This window comes from Pangasianodon hypophthalmus, chromosome 27, assembly GCF_027358585.1.
Source record: "Pangasianodon hypophthalmus isolate fPanHyp1 chromosome 27, fPanHyp1.pri, whole genome shotgun sequence".
Classification (NCBI taxonomy): domain Eukaryota; kingdom Metazoa; phylum Chordata; class Actinopteri; order Siluriformes; family Pangasiidae; genus Pangasianodon; species Pangasianodon hypophthalmus.
Genome location: NC_069736.1, coordinates 12576212 through 12594459, shown reverse-complemented (window position 1 = coordinate 12594459; position 18248 = coordinate 12576212). Strand labels below are relative to the sequence as shown.

General features: G+C 36.8%; 1 protein-coding gene across 1 annotated transcript in view; it reads left to right on the top strand.

Moving 5' to 3' along the window:
- The window catches only part of lamc3 (laminin, gamma 3), a 121196-nt gene that overhangs the window by 1981 nt on the left and 100967 nt on the right, over positions 1-18248 (top strand). The window contains exon 2 of the mRNA XM_026922053.3: positions 14576-14880. Coding sequence (XP_026777854.3) covers positions 14576-14880 — 305 coding nt within the window. The remainder of the gene's footprint in view (positions 1-14575; positions 14881-18248) is intronic.

Here is an 18248-nt window from a genome sequence, read left to right as displayed (position 1 = left end):
TTAAAATATTAATGCAATCAAATCAGCTGTCTGTAAAAACATCTGCCTGTGAAGCTTTAAGCTTGTATATGTTTGCATCATCATTATAAGGTCTTCCAAGTGATTGCTTGATTGCATGCTTGGTCACATAATGTCATTTAACAAAAGGTCAACATTGTGCTGATCAAACTGACTGAACCTTGAGGCTTGGAAAAGCATTATTCTGTAATAATGTCATTGGTAGTAACCATTATTGCTGCCCTTTGAGCAAACAGTCAACATGTCAAGCCCTTTTAAACTGTTGTAGTGGCATGTCAAGTTTTTTTTTTTTTTTTTTTAGAGAACCTTAAAATCTCCGGCATTAACCATACCACTTTTTATAGAGTACTTAATGTGGCTGCCTTTGCGTGGAAAAATGTCAACATCCTGCACCCTAAATATTTATTCAGAATGCAATTTTAAAGACTCTTGAAGGGAGTCTCTTGAATCATGGCCAGTGACTTTTTCCAGACAGATTTCCTTAAAAGAGAGAGATAGATGACATTCGTAGCATTACGGCTGTGAAACTTTGCATGGTAGATTTGTATTGTGGGTAGATTTGTTACACTTGGAATCATTGGCACTGCAAAGACAGAGCCATGGCAAAGACAATATGCAGGAACTAAGGAAGGTTCCAAATAGGACTAATAATAAGCATTGTATTTATTTTTATTTCTAAGAATTAAAATTAGGTAGCATATTTAAAGCTACAAGATGTAAGATTTTGTAAGTCTCTGGTTTAAAAATGATATTGCGATTTACTTGTGAATTTCATAATGTGGGTTGTGTTTCATCCTTCTCCACTGAGTCCCAAACTGTACTCTATTCAGTACAGTAGTATGTGGTTTGAGACACAAGATCATAACACAGCACAAAGCCCATTGTAGCAAGCTAGTCAGCTAATGCTAGCTCAATCACTAAATCACAATGCCCTGTTGACGGAGAAAGTCTTCTCTCTATCATGATCTGTCAGCATGCTGCTTGTGCAGGTCCACAGAGTGATTTTTACGAGCTGTCCGTGGCACTCCATATGAGGAGCTCCATGGCATTCCATGAGTTATGAAGCCTGAGGCTGTGTGTTAATTCATACTGAAAATTTGGGGTCAGGGCTTTGGTTATATTTCTTTCAGATACAATGACAACGAACATATCAGAAATGGTGTATTACATATCTGTTTGAAATTTCCCACCCATTCGAACCTAACTGTTTTGACTCTGAATTACTATTACTATAGTTTTTACTGTTTCTTCCCTGACTCGATAATTAAATTACATTCAATTTTATCTGTATAGTGCCTTTAACAATGGACATTGTCACAAAGCAGCTTTAGAGAAATCCAGATATAGATTTATATTTAGATCCCTAATGGGTGAAACAAAGTAGTCGGATTACAAATCATTATAAAACTCTTCTCCAATTGTATACTATAAAGACAATAGCTTAAATAATTTAAAAAAATTTCAAATATCTTTAAGTGTCTGAATTATTGGTACAATACACTCTATATTTCTCTTTCATTCCTTTTGATATTAAGTGAAACTTCTAATTATACTAGCTGATACACATGTACTAAATGGGCCTGAATTCTGCCTCATTAATTTAGATAACATGTAAAGGTTACAGACTCGGAATTCTGACAGTATAAAGTTAAAGGTGTGATTTACTGGTGCTGTGAAAAAGGTTATGAAGATGAGCTCAGAGAGAGTTAATTGTCAACTGTTTGACAAAACCTGACTAGTATAATATTCTCTTTAAAAGTAGCGATATCATGTGGCAGCAGGTCACTATTGATTTGAGCTGTACTCAATGAACCAACAGCCCTGGTGTCAAGACATGAATCTCTGAACAGGAACTCATGAGAGAAAGTCTACTACGTCTGTCTCTTTCATCTTAGGTTCTACTTTTTCCTTTTGATCACCGGATGGCTTCTTGTCAGGGGTCTGTGTTCAGCTCTCTTTAGCCTCCAAACCAAACAAATTACTTCCTAGGCTCAGACATGCATCAACACACACGTGTATGTGTGTGTGAGTGAGGGATGGTAAACAAAACACTACGAGGAAGAAGACAAACACAAAAAGCAGCAGAGGTCTCGTTGCATAGATTTCAGGTCAGGTCTTTCCCACACACAGACACATACAAACACACACACACACACACACACACACACACACACACACACACACACAAACTTTCAAAGAATACCTCACCCATCTGGTTTTCATTGTAGTTTTCCTTCAACGACCTTCTAGAAACCAATATGAGAGACAGATGCCATGCGGTGCTTTTGAAATTTTCAGACAAAGACGAAGCACGTTATGCAATCCTGTATCAAGCCCCCACAGACACTGTCCCAGGAACATTTGTTCAGTGGATACAGCAAAAACTCACAAATTCACACAGAATCTCACAAACTCTCTAACCTTATAGCTTCAGGATAGTGATTTGTATATAGAGGTGCCAATACCTAAAGTTTAACCGAAGCATTTACAAATTTTGATTCCAGTTCACTGAAGGGGAAAGGGCGTAGTTTGCATCTGGTAGTGGTTCCTTTCAACTTTATCCAGGAGAATTTTGACCTGTGAATTTGCAAACTTCAGTCTTGTGACCCAATAGTTAGTTAGTTAGTTAGTTAGTTAGTTAGTTAGGCTTTTATTGTCATTGTAACATGCCACATGTATAACGAAATTTAAAGTGCCGATCAGTTTAAGGTGCGCAGTCATACATACATTCAACTTTCAACCATATAAAAGAAAAATGCTAATAAAATAATAATAAAACAAGAAGGTGGAACTGTAGTCTCTTTGATCAGTAAAAAAAAATAATAATAAATTAGGGCGTTGCTTATTATTAAAGATGAATAAGCTAGCTAGCTAAAGTTACTCCTACATTATATTCAACATGCAGCCTGCAATCAAGTTATCTATCGTATATGAATGGCAAACATCTGGTGTGACACTGGCCTTCAGAATTAATATAGGTAGATCATTTAATCTATGTGCTACCAAAAAGTTATTTCTTGATCATAGTGGCAGAAATTGAAATAATTGTATGCAGAAATGTCAAATGTGTTTTTCTTGTTGTTAAAAAAAAGTATTTTGTATTTGTGTATTGACAGACAGGTTGTTCAATATTCACAGGGTAGAATATGATTTCTTTTTCAGTATGTAGTCTCAAAATTTACTTCATAATTCATAATTCTTTTTTTGCATATTATAGTATATTGTATGTAGTATATTGTGTTCTTATTTGGCCAGACAAGGTTGATTGTTTTTCCCTTTAATTTTAGTAATAAATGTGTAAAGACTTTTTTTTTTTTTATCAAAGTCTGTATGCTGATGTTTAGATCTATAAATATGTCAGTTGATCAACCGTAAATAATAAAAATTAACATTAACATACAACATAAAAAAATTAACAGACGTTAATTTTGTAGCAACTTTATAATGTAAGCTTATACACTTGATTGTTGCTTATAAACCCTACGATTTCTGTTATCATTTCAACCACTACATGCTTTATCATCACTTTATCATCGTTTTTTTTTCACTCTCTCTCTCTCTCTGTCTCTGCCTGATATTCTTGATTTTCTTGTTAGCAATGCTGGCACCTCTGTGGATACGTATCTTTGAAATAGTTATAAGATTTCATGAAAAGTACTTGTTTAAACCATTTCTATCTCTGTAGAGGCAGATGTGAAACTCCAGCTTCAGATGGAGCTTAGACATATTTTATGTGATGGTGATTAAATTATTTGGCAACCGAAGATACCCATAACAGGCAGATGGGAATGAGTTGTAGATGGTTATGTATTCCCTTCTGCTTTAGATATAAAATAAACAATATTACGTTCCAGCATGTGCCACTCAGAAATATTTAGTCTGGTGGAAAGTAATTAACACAGATGCTCACATATAGTAGATGAGTTCCTCAAGTTCATTGCACATACAGGATGGTTTAGTCTAATGAATCATAAACAAGGAATAGATGTTCTATCGCAGTAACTAGTGGTGTGTAGACTTCAAGGGATAAGTGCTAGATGTTGTAATCATAACACACAAACACACACAGCTCCCAACAGTAGGCCTCATTTATCAAGCTGGATATTTATTAGTAAATTATTTGTAGGAGAATTTACACAAGAAATGTGGTAATGCAAACTTTGTTACCTCGAAAAAACGTTCATATCCATTGAAAGATCCTGAGTTTGTGTAAATTTATATATTTATTAAATGTAAATTTAAAATTTATAAGGAGACTAGTAATGTGAACCACGATTGATCTGCTTCAAATCATATAATTGGCGATGAGTTACGATGAGTTTATTTCAATTATACATGCAAATTTTATGAAAATTTTCAGAAACCCATTCATTTTATATGAAAGGTATTAATTAAAGAAATACTAAATATGGAGAAAAGTAATTAGAGCTCAGTGGCATTGGTTCTGTTTGCCACAGCATTTCCTATTAATGCTGTGCAACACTTTAGAGTGAGTGACTGATAAGTGAGCGATCTGGTATGTCTCAAGCTACAGTGTGCCGTAAACTCCCTGTGTGTGCTGCGTGCACCTGAATACATATATTTCCTTACAACACACACCTTTCTGCTTCTCCAACACGGCATCGGGGAGGGCGCACTGGTGCGTAAGAGACTGAAGAGCATGTTAGCATGACAGACTTATGGCCAATAGTTACAGAAATACTTAAAATAATGAAACAGACATTTCCCTTGGTGCTTGGTGCTTGGGTACAGTGTACATGTGAAACCATTTTCTTTAAACTTAATTCCCATCTAATTCACATTTTCTGCATGTCTCCACATTTTTTATATTTCAGGTGCTGGTAGCTGCTCCATAATATTTGTTGTTGGTGTAGACCTGAGTCAAAAGAACTTCCACTTCTGTCTCTGGGAAATTCCTTTTCTTTTGCTGTTTGCAGCTATCTGTGAGCTTTACCTTTTAGGGAGTTCTGTGGGGGTCACTTAATGCAAATGAGCCGTGCAAATGACATTTGGCATTTATCAACTTACAGACATAAATACAAAATAAATCAGCATTGCCGAAACTTTTATAAATTTGGGAGATTTTTTTTTTTGTGCAGTTTGACCTAAGAAAGCTTTAAAGAGCAATTACTTTTATAATTTACTTTTATAAGGGAGTATCTCTTTACATTGGAGAGGGCACCTTTCTTACGTTCCCTCATCTTTCTCTCAAGCAGTCTCATAGGATCTTTTTTGTTCTCTTTTCTGTCTATCTGTTGCAAGCTTCCTGCTTTATACACTAATTTTACCCTCAAGCATTTCTACTTGTAACTTATTTCCCTCCTGACCAGAACTGGACTGAATCTGACAGAGCTGTGGCAGCCTGTGTTTTTTTTAAAAAAATTCTTACGGAATTAAAATCACTACAATGATAGAAATGCCTTATGAGATTTAAGAAATTTCAGGATGTTTCACTGTAGAAAAAAAAATAAATGAGAAAAAAAAGCAAATAGCAAAAGGGGAAAAATCAAATTAAAGGCAAAAGAATTGAGAACTTTTTTTCGTCATGGCTTCCTCCCTGCTGCATCTCCAAAAAAGGCCAAAGAACTGCAGAGTTGAGGATGACCTTCAGTCCAGCACTCATGTTTTAGCCTGTCTGTATCCGCTCATCTGTGTCTTATGTGGCCAGAGAGATAAGTGTATACTTTAATGATTTCCAAATAGATACATTCCCTCCTTGAGTGACTTGAATTTAAGAAACCTTGCAAATATTTTAGTTCTGTTAGTGCTGTTGCGTTGTCTGTTAATGTTGTCCTCTGTTTTCTGTTTAAATTTTGTTAAACGTTGTTTCATGTTGTGTTCCCGGCACTGACGCCTGACACACACACACACACACACACACACACACACACACAAACACACACGCAAACACAAAGGCAGCTGCATTCGTTATTTACCATTTTTCCCCTCTACTGGCTTCATGATGTCTTTACTCTGAATATCAAATGTTGTAACCCTTTTCATTCATTTGATCAAAAAAACAACAACAACAACAAAAAAAGAAAACACTAAACTTACATTTCTGATACCTGTCCTTTTGGATCATTTCAAAATTAACTGGACAGTGTGTGCTCTTTGTTTTTATTCACTTTTAGTTAGTACTGTTTGTATTTTTTGGGGGAAAAATGGTGATAGATTAAATAATCCAACATGTTCGTGATCATTACACCTTCAATTGTATTTCACACACGTCTTCTCAACCACTGCTGCTGACGTGTTCGGGATGCGTCAGTTATAATTATCCGTCCAGTGAAGATCGACTCTAGGGGATGATTCACTCTCTGGAATAACCTGCCACAAATGTTACTGATAGACATAAACCAATTCTACTGTTCTGTCTGTTTTTCTCTGGTGCTTTTGTACTTGCTTCAAGCAAAAAGTGATCCACCTTAAGGCATTTGTTAATAGTTCCTGATTAGTTAGTCTGTTTTTACCCCATTTGTGTCTTAGTCCCGTTGCGAAGTCTTACCATGCTTTCATGTTGTTCAATTCTGAGCTGTGTTTACTAGTTTCTGTGTTTCCTCTTTGTTGTTTCTGATATACTTTCTGGTTTAGACCCATGCTTGTATTTCTCATTTCTTGATTACGGATTATCCTTGTATGTGTTATGACCCGTATTACAGACTCTGATAATTATTATTTGATTGCACACTAATCTCACGCCCTTGCGTCCTTCCTGTTCTGTCTGCACATTACAAATCTGATGTAGATACCAAAAATGAAACCGCTGAAAATATTCCTTCATTTCAACAAAGGCATATTGCCTTTCTTGTGAATTAATCTATCTTTCAGACTTAATCTTTAGATTCCTTGACCAAAAGCAACATTCTTGCATGGTGAAATGTCCTGAAATGTGGCTTCAAAGTTCCGCCTGTTCAACAGTTACCGTGATCTACATTCCTCTCCCATCTGTAGCACCTCCCTAAAGATGTGTTCTGCCCACCCAGATTTAGGAAATGGAGACAGGCATGTTTTATTTACAGTTCTTACATGGATAACAATAACACTCTGTGAAGCCTGGGAAAATAAACCAAAATGTGTTTGCAGTGTAACTCATAAAAAAATGAAGAGGTGCAGATGTTCTGTAAAGTTTGGAAGAGATTTATTTACAGGGTGGCAGGTCCATTCTTACAGGGTTCCAGTTATGAGGCTAAATGAATAATTTACGTGTGATGAACTTCAGTGTGAGTTTTATGACTTGAATCTAAAACATAATAAGACAGTATCAGGACAGAGCAGTTATGAAAATGATTACACCAGACAGTCACTTGCACTTTGCTCACTGCTGATATAGTTTGACCTTTTCAGCTTTTTCTTGCTTCCCCTATAGCACTCTATAGATTTTTTTTTTCCCTGCTTACTTGGTGTTACTTCTTATTTTCTACAGCTTTTGGCCATTCCTTCACATCCTTGTAAAATCCAATCTTTCAGAGAATTCTGTTGTTTCAGGTGTCTGCTGTGAACATATAAAAAATTAACTCGTGGCATTTTTTTTTAAAGGTTCAGAAAAGAGTCATAATTTCACTGATTTGACCTACATGACCCTCTGACATGATGATGTTATGAGAGCTCCAACCTCACAGAATGTAGCACTGAACCACATGGAGAGTCTTGGATAAAGAAAATACTGTGAGGAGTTGCATTCTAGATATAGAGAGCAAGAAACGTCTTGTTTTATCTTCCAACTCTGTCCAGATTTACACTACACAGAACCATTTCATGTCAATGGCCACTCACCAATAGGCTTTGGCAGGCATAGGTTTCAAGGGTGTTTGGTCAGCAGATCAAGCCAACAAGCCAACAACAAAATGCCAGGAACCAGTACATTCTAATGCAAGTATATTAATCATTATACTGAACATGTGATCTTCAATGTGGATGACACTTGCCTTGTGTTTGGTGAAGCTGGATCAAATCAAACAGTGTCAAAAATGTACTCTGCATGGTTTATCGCTAAGATGACCAGATAAGGTTATTAGTGGACATTACACTTGCATGGCTGGGTCAGTCTGTCTATCTATGCAAATAATAAATTACATTGCTAACTGTACGCTAGTAAACTACATGCAATATGCAATTATTACATATACGTCATTATTTCTTATGTTTTGTCATGTTTGTGGTTAGGTTACATGAAGTTTGTAGCCATGTTGCTGTGATCCTTGTTGCAGTGGCACAGTGTGTGCATGCAAATCAGCGCTGGTTACCGTGTCTTTTATTTAAAAGTAGATATTTGTAGATTAGTAAATTAATAATCCCACTTTGTTATAGATTGATCCAAAACCAGTGGCAGACATTGACTTTTCCAAGCCAGTCAGACAGAGAGCAGTTCAGTGTAGGGAGCCCATCACCTCTACTGTAGTGGCACCAATCTTATGAAGCAAGCTGTGTAGGTCCTTGAAGGTAAGGAAAACATTTGCCTGGTTTAAAAATCTTCCCATTCAGAAACCTGATATATGACAATATATGAAAATCCCATATGAAATTTATGTTCATATATGGTTTTCATGGATATAATCACATACAGATATGCAACATATATTTCAAAATAATTCATATATTAAACATTCCCCCATATACTGGTGGAATTTAAACATGACTATGTGCTCAAAAATATGACCTATTACATATATACATACATACAGACACACACACATATATACAGTCAGGTCCATAAGTATTTGGACAGTGACACAATTTTTGTAATTTTGCCTCTGTACAAAACCACAATGGATTTAAAATGAAGCTATCAAGATGTGATTGAAGTGTAGACTTTCAGCTTTAATCCAAATGGGTTAACAAAAATATTGTCTTAACGGTTTAGGAATTACAGCCATTTGTTATATCCTCCATTTTCGCAGGCTCAAAAGTAATTGGATGATTGACTGATAAGCAGTTTCATGGCCAGGTGTGGCCTGTTTCCTCCTTATTTCATAACAAATTAAGCAGTTAAAAGGTCTGGAGTTGATTCCAAGTGCAGGATGCCATCATTAGGCTGAAAAAAAAACAAAACAGACCCATCAGAGTGATAGCAGAAACTTTAGGAATGGCCAAATGAACAATTTGGTATATCCTTAAAAGGAAGGAATGCACTGGCGAGCTCAGCAACACCAAAAAGCCTGGAAGGCCACGGAAGACAACTAATGTAGATGATAGCAGAATTCATTCTTTAGTGAAGAAAAACCCCTTCACAACATCTAGCCAAGTCAAGAACACTCTCGAGGAGGTAGGCGTATCATTGTCAAAGTCTACAATCAAGAGACGTCTTCATGATTGTAAATACAGAGGGTTTACCTCAAGATGCAAACCGCTGGTAACACTCAAGAACAGAAAGGCCAGATTAGACTTTGCTAGAAAACCTGTAAAAAAGCCTGACTACTTCTAATGCTACTTATACTCTGAATAATACTCTGCTCTTCCCATCTTTCTGGTACAAGATATTCTTATCTTGTACCAGAAAGATGGGAAGAGCAGAGTATGGAGGATGAAAAGAAGAGCTCATGAGCTCAAGGGCACATCATCTGTCAAACATGTGGAGGCAGTGTTATGGCATGGGCATGTATGGCTGCCAATGGAACTGGATCACTGGTGTTTCTTGATGATGTGACTGCTGATAGAAGTAGCAGGATGAATTCTGAAGCATATGAAGCTACACTTTCTTCTCCGATTCAGTCAAATGCTGCAAAACTTGATAGGACAGCGCTTCACAGTACAGATGGATAATGACCCAAAACGTACAGCAAAAGCATCCAAAGAACTTCTGAAGGCAAAGAAATGGAATGTTCTTAAATGGCCGAGTCTGTCATCTGACCTCAACTCAACTGAGCATGTGTTTCACTTACTGAAGGCAAAACTGAAGGCATACAGACACACAAACAAGCAGTAACTGAAGGCAGCTGCATTAAAAGTTTGGTGATGTCCATGACTTCAGGCAGTCACTGACTTCAAAGGATTTGTATTCAAGTATCAAAAATAATCCTAATGTTTATGGTTAGGTTAGTTTGTACAATTACGTTTGAGCCTGTGAAAATGGAGGTATTATGTAAAAAATGGCTGTAGTTCCTAAATGGTTAATGCAACATTTTTGTTAAACCCCTTGAATTAAAGCTGGAAGTCTACACTTCAATCACATCTTGATGGATTCTTTGGCATACAGAAGCAAAATTATGAAAATTGTTTCACTGTCCAAATACATATGGACCTGACTGTATATATATATATATATATATATATATATATATATATATATATATATATATATATATATATATATATATCTCCTATAACTTTCTAAGAGCAGAGCAGGTCAAAGTGAAGTAGAAAGTTATGACTTTGACATTGTACATATCTAATTATGCAATGCTGTCATCAGTGCTACGTAGCTGTATTGCATTTGGTTCACATTAACTTTTATGCATTATAACACAACATGAAACTAGACAATCATCAGCATACGTACATTCACTGTAATGTGCAAAGCTGCTTACAATCTGTATTGGGTGAAGTACTATACAAATAAATTTGACTTTGACTTAACCACCTCATTTCAGAATGACATCCCAGACTGTGCATTGTTTACCACTATAACTTTTGGTAGTAACACAGACACTGCATCTGAGGGATAGCAGGAGAGCACAGACAGGGTTGATATTCTGACTAGAGGTTCGGAGTGACACATCTTGCACTGACAGCACTGTAGACGCAACAAACATGCCAAAGCCCCTTACGCATCTGTTTGATGAGAAGTACAGTTTATTGTCATAAGATGAACTACAAAAACTATGAGCTAGATAAAATAATGCAAACCATCCCTGCTTATTTCAGTGAAATGAATTGTATGCACCTCCCAGAGAGTACACGGGGTCAGTCTTCTTCTGAACAGTCGTTTGTGAAGAGACAGGGCCGAAGTCACTTTAATGAAGTGTTAAGATGCAAGACAAATCAAGCTAGCATGACATCTAAAATCATGGGAAATGCACCAGCCTTGGCTTGGGCTAAGAACAATGAAAAACTAGCTAGAGCAGCCTTTACTTCAAACCAGGTGACTTGTCAGCTTGACAGTGGAAGAAGTTGGGTTGGTAGTAAATCCAAAGTTTCCTCATTTAGGAGCTAGCCCAGATGGAATAGTCCATTGCAAGTGCTGCCCACCTGCTACACTTGAAATAAAATGCCCTTTAAAGTATGCGAATATGTCTATACCTGATGCTACCAGGAGCAAAGATTTCTGTCTAGGGTACTTTGAGCTTAAAAAGAACCATGCATACTATGCACAAGTTCAGCGGCTCAGATCAGACCAAAACTGGATCTCGTCCTCACAAACGAAGGAAACAATTTCTGATCGCAGAGACTTCGTGTTTATGTAAAAGTATGTCTAAGACAACCATCACACAGTGCTCTGTCTATCACAAGGTGTTTCATTTAAAATATATGTAGGCTTAAAAAGGCATCCAGGTGAGCAAAGGTTCTGTGCAGTGTATTCACAATGTTCCACATACATGTTACAGCAAATGTACTCAAACAAATGTTTAATAATTGTAGGTAGTTAGAATCAAAAAATTAATGAAAGAGAAAATGCTAATAAAAGGTCATAAAGAAAAACTTAGGATATATAAGGCAATATTTTGTTTATGTGCTAAATCTGTCAAAAATGTGAATACTGTACATAATCTGACTCTGTCTGTAGTCAATCATTAAATAAAAGGTTTGTAACCGCTTGTCCGTGTCTAATATATTTTTCTATTGAATTAATGACTTGTTCAAATTACATAAGGCAGAACATATCAGTGATGTTTTATCAACAGTTGCCATTGCGTCTTTGGGGCTTCGCTTCACCAAGTTTATGGGGAGCGTTTGTCGTAAAATGCAGTAATTTTTAATATAACCAACAGGGCTTTCCACATGACTCCTCATGCTTGACATCTGATGTGGAACAGATACTTCCTGTCCTGAAAGCTGTGTCACAGGTTGGAATGAGTCACTGGAATCCTTTAGCACAGGGAAACTGCATCATCTGTCAGCCATAACAATGTCTCCCTCTTCCAAAAGATCAGTTAAACCAGATGATTTGGTGATTGTTTTGTCACTTGCTCTCCCATGCCAAGACTTGGGGAAAAAATGTGATATACCCTGTTCGACTGATGCCACCCAGGAATTTGATGGTGTTGTGGGATTTATAGTTGGAGTAAGTCATTGCTCTTGCACTGAGTGATGTTGGTAAGCAACACATTATTAACTGTTACCAGTAGGACAACTGCATGTTACCCTGTAACACTTTACAAAAAGTTTACATTAAAACATATAGTCATTAAATGTATAGTAATTAAAAACCTATAGAAGTTTTTAAAATATTACTTTAATAATGTCACTTACTTACCAGAGATAAAATGTGTGCTACATATCCTAGATTTGCTAGTTGTTATCCAGCCTTATCTGTTATCCAGTCTTATCCAGCTTCACTGCTGCAATCCAGGCGTCACACATTGGGTTTTGTTTTTTGGAAATATAAACACTTTAATTTCCGAAAGTAGGTTAGTTCCGGGCCTGAGGGAGCATCCAACCACCGAACAACATGGTCCTAATTTTAATGTTAACATTTTTAATTGCACAATTAAATACATTATCACAATCTCACTGTGCATAAAGCACCTCCTGCTGTTGTTTTGAATGTGTTCGACAACTAACCAGAAACGTCCAAGGAAAAAAGACATCACTTCCTTAAACCCTTGAATAGCTGTTGAAATGGTCTGTACCACCTTTTTGTATTTGGCTAAAGCAGTAATAAACTGACATAAAATTTTTTATATACTAAGTAGAGGTACAGCTTCTGAGATACAGTATATGTATGTGGACAGTATAACGTATGTGGACATCTGACCATCACACCTATATGAACTTGTTGAACATCCCATTGCAAATCTATTGGCATTAAGATGGAGTCCCCCCCACACACACAGTCTTCTGGGAAGGCTTTCTACAAAATTTTGCCTGGCTCACAATCAACATTCCAACACATCCCAAAGGTGCTTAGTGAGGTCGAGGTCAGGGTTCTGTGCAAAGTTCCTCTACACCATACTCATCAAGGGACACTGTCATGCTGGAACAGAAAAGGTTTTGCCACAAGGTTAGAAGAATACACTTTTCTAAAATGTCTTTGTATGCTATAGCATGAACATTACCCTTCACTGGAACTAAGGGGCCCAAACCCTGAAAATCAGCACCCAGACCATTATCTGTCCTCTACCAAACTTTACTGTTTGCACTATGCATTCCAGTAGGTAAAGTTCTCCTGGCATCCACCAAACCCAGGTTCGTCCATCAGACTGCCAGATAGTGAAGCATGCTTCATCACTCCAGTTTCCACTGCTCTAGAATCCAGTGGCTGCATGCTTTAGACCACTGCAGCTGACGCCTGGCTTTGCACATAGTGATCTTAGGCTTGTGTGCAGATGCTGAGCCATGGAAAGCCATTTGTGAGGCTCCTGATGCACAGTTCTTGTGCTGGTTCATTCCAGAGGCAGTTTGGAATGCTGTAGTGAGTGACGCAAGCAAGGAAAAGTGATTTTTATGTTCTAAATGCGTCAGCACTTGGCAACCCTGCTCTGTGAGACTGGGTGGTCTACTGCTTTGTGGCTAAACTGTTGTTACTCCTAGACATTTCCATTTTACAATAGTAGCACTTACAGTTGACCGGGGCAGATTTAGAAGGGCTTCTACTGTCTATGTTTGTCTAAGGAGATTGCAAGGTTATGTGTTTGATTTTATGCACCTTTATTAGCAATGTCTGTGGCTGAAACACCTGAACTCAATAATTAGGAGGAGTGTCCAAATACATTTACTCTTATAGTTCATTTTTGGCTGCCTCCCTGGCCGTCGCCCCAATTTGAGGATCGCTAGTAAAGGGGGCCTTGATAGCTGTGTTTGTACCATGAGAAAACTTGTGATCTCAGATCTTTTACACACACCTCAAGGTGATAAAAGTCACCAGGTACAATGATTTCTTTCTAGGCATATTTGTACTCAGGTCTTCTAGACCATAGAGAAACCAGAGAAAGGTTTACAATGGACCCCCAATACTCCACTGCACTTTTCTTGTTTTGCAAATCGCCTTATTGCTCATATTTTAAAGAATTCCTGTTAGTCTTGCATGCACAATCTGACCATGGCTCTCTTCTTGTTTACCTAATTTTAGTTTTTTTTATTTCTGTCTTTAGGAGAGAACAGGACTTACCAACATTAGTCAAATACTGCTCTGGGCTAATTATGTAATTACAAAGCTTTGTTGGATTGTAGATGCTAAATAAGCCCTTTGCTTCACTGATTTTAATAGAATTGAAAATGGTTTACAGGTAATAAAAGTCAGTCACCATAGCCAACCAAATTAAGAGCACACAACACAAAAGAGATAACACTAAAAACCAGAGGCAGCGGTATCTCAGTGGTTAAGGTTAAGGCAATTGCTTGGATTGTATCCTCACCCTTCAAGTGAGTCACTTTGAATACACTGTCCTTTCTTTAACAGGTAAAGCCTATGAGATCACATACGTCCGGTTGAAGTTCTACACCAGCCGTCCAGAGAGTTTTGCCATTTACAAACGTACAAATGAGACAGCATCTTGGCAGCCATACCAGTACTACAGTGCATCCTGCCGTAAGACCTATGGGAGGGACTCCAAGGGCTTCATCCGACCTGGAGACGAGGAGAGAACGGCACTCTGTACGGATGAGTTTAGCGACATCTCTCCACTAACAGGAGGAAATGTAGCTTTTTCTACCCTTGAAGGAAGACCCAGTGCCTACAACTTTGACCAGAGCCCAGTGCTACAGGTTTGCACATTTATAGTACTCAGTTATCATTCTAGGTCTAAAGAACATTCTAATGTTTTGGTTGCATATTATGCAAAGGGAATTGATGTTTTCCCCTTGGCTGGCCATCCAATTGGAGGGGAATTTTAGGAGATTTAATTTAATAAAACACTATTTTGCTTACATGTGGGCACTTTCTCCCATCCCTCAACTTGCAAGGGAGCTGATGTTAGAGCTCAGGAGTAGTCACTGTGCAGCAACTGGAGGCAGTGAAGAGCTAAGGTCCTTGTTCAGTGGGAATTGGCAGTTCTGGAAATGTCTTGGTCAATAACACAGAACTTTTAAATTGATGTGCTTTCATTGTACTAACAGCTAACATTACTGTTGAAGATTTGTGAGCATAACTATTATTTGAATAGATAACAAATGATTTTTACTTCACATTGGAGCTGATCTACTACATTAGTGTTAATGGTAGTTGGATGTTAGAATGATGCTGGGTTTGCTGTTTGTGAATGTACAACAGGAAAGTTGCTAAGTTGCTTGGCTAACTGTAATATAGCTATGATACAATAACTTTAAGAAACTAATTAAACTACTCAACCTCATTTTAAAGCTGGTTTTCGACTGTATGATTATTACTCGTAATGTGGTCTCTGTGGCATATTATAATGAAGATCATCTAATGATTGACTTGTGATTAAAGATAAATTACTAAACAGAGTCACGTAAACAGAAACATTCTTCCAGTGAACGTTTTCTGTCCATTAGCATGTTTCATTTATGTTTTGCCACTGCTACAACCGTATTTGTAGCTGTCTCATCTCGTGAGTTTCACATAATCTTATGGTGCCCTCCTATTGGTGGCTTTTAGATGAATGGTCACACACTAAGATTTTAATTCGAAAAATTCAGAACATCGTCGGCTGTCTTTAGTCACAATGGCGCTATGTAATTTTATATGTAATTGTATAAGTCATTTTTCTACACCTGCTGTGCATTTCCTTCTCATTGTGAACAAATGATAGGTAGATTTGTACCCCACACACAAACACAGCAAGTTACAGAGACATGAAAGTGAAGTTTTATTATCTAAAGGGGTAGATAGTTTGGTAGCTCATCAGTCATTTTCAAGAAAGGTTTCACTCTGACCTTTCAGAGGAAATCACAGCAATCAGTTCACACAAAAAAATCACAGCAGGTAAATGACAGGGCATGGTTACAGTGAGGAGTTCAAAGTTATAATTAGTTCTACAATTGCCTAAACACACAAGACGTGCAGTCTACTTGAACAGAACATACTGCCTGAGAAAGATAAACCTGTATGCTCATAGAAGCCCGCAGTCACTTCCATACCATTGCATGATTCTGTGATATCTGTCAATATAAGAACACACAAAAATGAGAGTTGTTATTCAGAGTTATATCACAGTGCAGTTAAATTCTTGAATCTGATTGGTCAAAAGATTATTGCATTATTTTTGTATAACCGCATGACTCGGAGAGTGGTTCAGGAAGTAAAATGAATGATCATTTTATATTAATGTACTTCTTCTAATATGTTATTGTTTCTTTAGTAGCATAATCTTTAGTAGCTCCATATAATCTTAATAATAGAAAAATGTGTAATAATATGGTGATATGGTGAAGTTTTTTGATATGACAGATATGCTATCATGTTTCAGAAAAAATAAGACAAAGCTAGAAAGCTGTCTAGATCTTTCTCCTACATACAGAAAATCCCACGTAGCAAATGATGGTACATATAAAGCAATATGTGGCACAAGTGCAAGCACATACACACCTATGCATGCTCTTTCTGTCATTCAATCTCCAGCTTATCTCTCTCGTTTTCTATCCTTCATTTCCACTATCGTTTTTCAATCTCTTCCCATTAGCATATCTTTCTCTTCATCTAAATCGCTTTCTTCTACCATTTATCATTCTCCTGCTTCTGAAATCCCTATCTGCTGTCTGTCATACTGTACTCTTTCAGAGTATGGCATTGAGCATCTCAGCTACATTCTCAAAGAATCTTTGTGCTGTTTTTTTTTCCTTTTTTTTTTTTGAGTGCTACTTTTTTAACTGATAAAGGTCATGGGAACTTAATTGTTGGCGCGTTCCCTTTCTACGTCTGTACTCAAATTACAAGATTTACTGATAACAAGATTTACCGAATATAAGTCTACTAAGTGGATGAATCACCCACCTTATTCTAATGGTACTTTAAAAGAAGTGCTCAATCCACTATTGACATTTGAGGACACGAATAAATAGACTATTGGGTTCATGAGAAAGAGCATGGAGGAATTTGTGAGACACTAACCAATTTTTTAGCTCTACAGTGCACGTGTTCATTTAGAGGACATTTTGTGCCATTAATTGAACCATGATTGAATGTGTTCTGACATTTACAAGCATATGATTTTAGCCCCATGTGCTGAAGTCCAGAGTCGACTGTAGTATTGAACTATAGTTTAATTATTTAGAAATTGTATGTGTTGTGTAAATTTTTAATTCGGGAAATTTGTGCTTATACAGATTTTGGTCACTTGTCTGCTTAAGTTATTATCCTGAGATTCTCATTCAGATTATTAAAATAACCTGCATGCACTGTATGTAGTTCATGCCTCCACGGTTGCCAGATTTTTCTTGAGTAGAAGTTTCCAGGACTAGGTTTTTCAACAGCACCTAGATCATAAACCCCCCAAAAAATCAGGGATAGAAAATGTGGACTGTAAGGGAAAAATACCATTTTACCTCTTCTGTCAAATGTAATGTGATGTGACTATATATAAATGAGAATAATAATCACTAAAAATCTGGTTTAATTTAACAATATGGCTTCCATCCTCATTATCTGGAAGCTTATAGAATAGCACTTGATCCAACACATCCTATTGTTTTGTATTTTATTTTTTTAAAACTATTACGCTCTGAATTTTACTTGTGTGCCCAATTTAATGAAGCCACTAGATACTATATTGAGGTCATGAAATTGAGGTCATGAAATATGTACGCGGAATGTAATCGATTTTATTACACTTGTAATTAGCTGTTTTGATTTGTCATATCAATAACTTCTGAATAGCACTTAAGTCCATATTTACTTTTGAGGTCCGATGTGCACAATTTGGGTATTACATCCCCACTACACATACTTAACTCAACTCTGAATACAGCTTAATGAGAAAGACGATTAGCGGATGGAATATCATTATATTATAATATTCATATAATATAATTTCATTAATATAATATTCATGAAACATATAGACAGTATTATATTATCATGTGTATCATACTGTATTTGATTCAATATAATATTTAATATATAATATTTTAAAAAAGGGAAGATTTATTAGAGGAGAAATGTATATTGATAATAC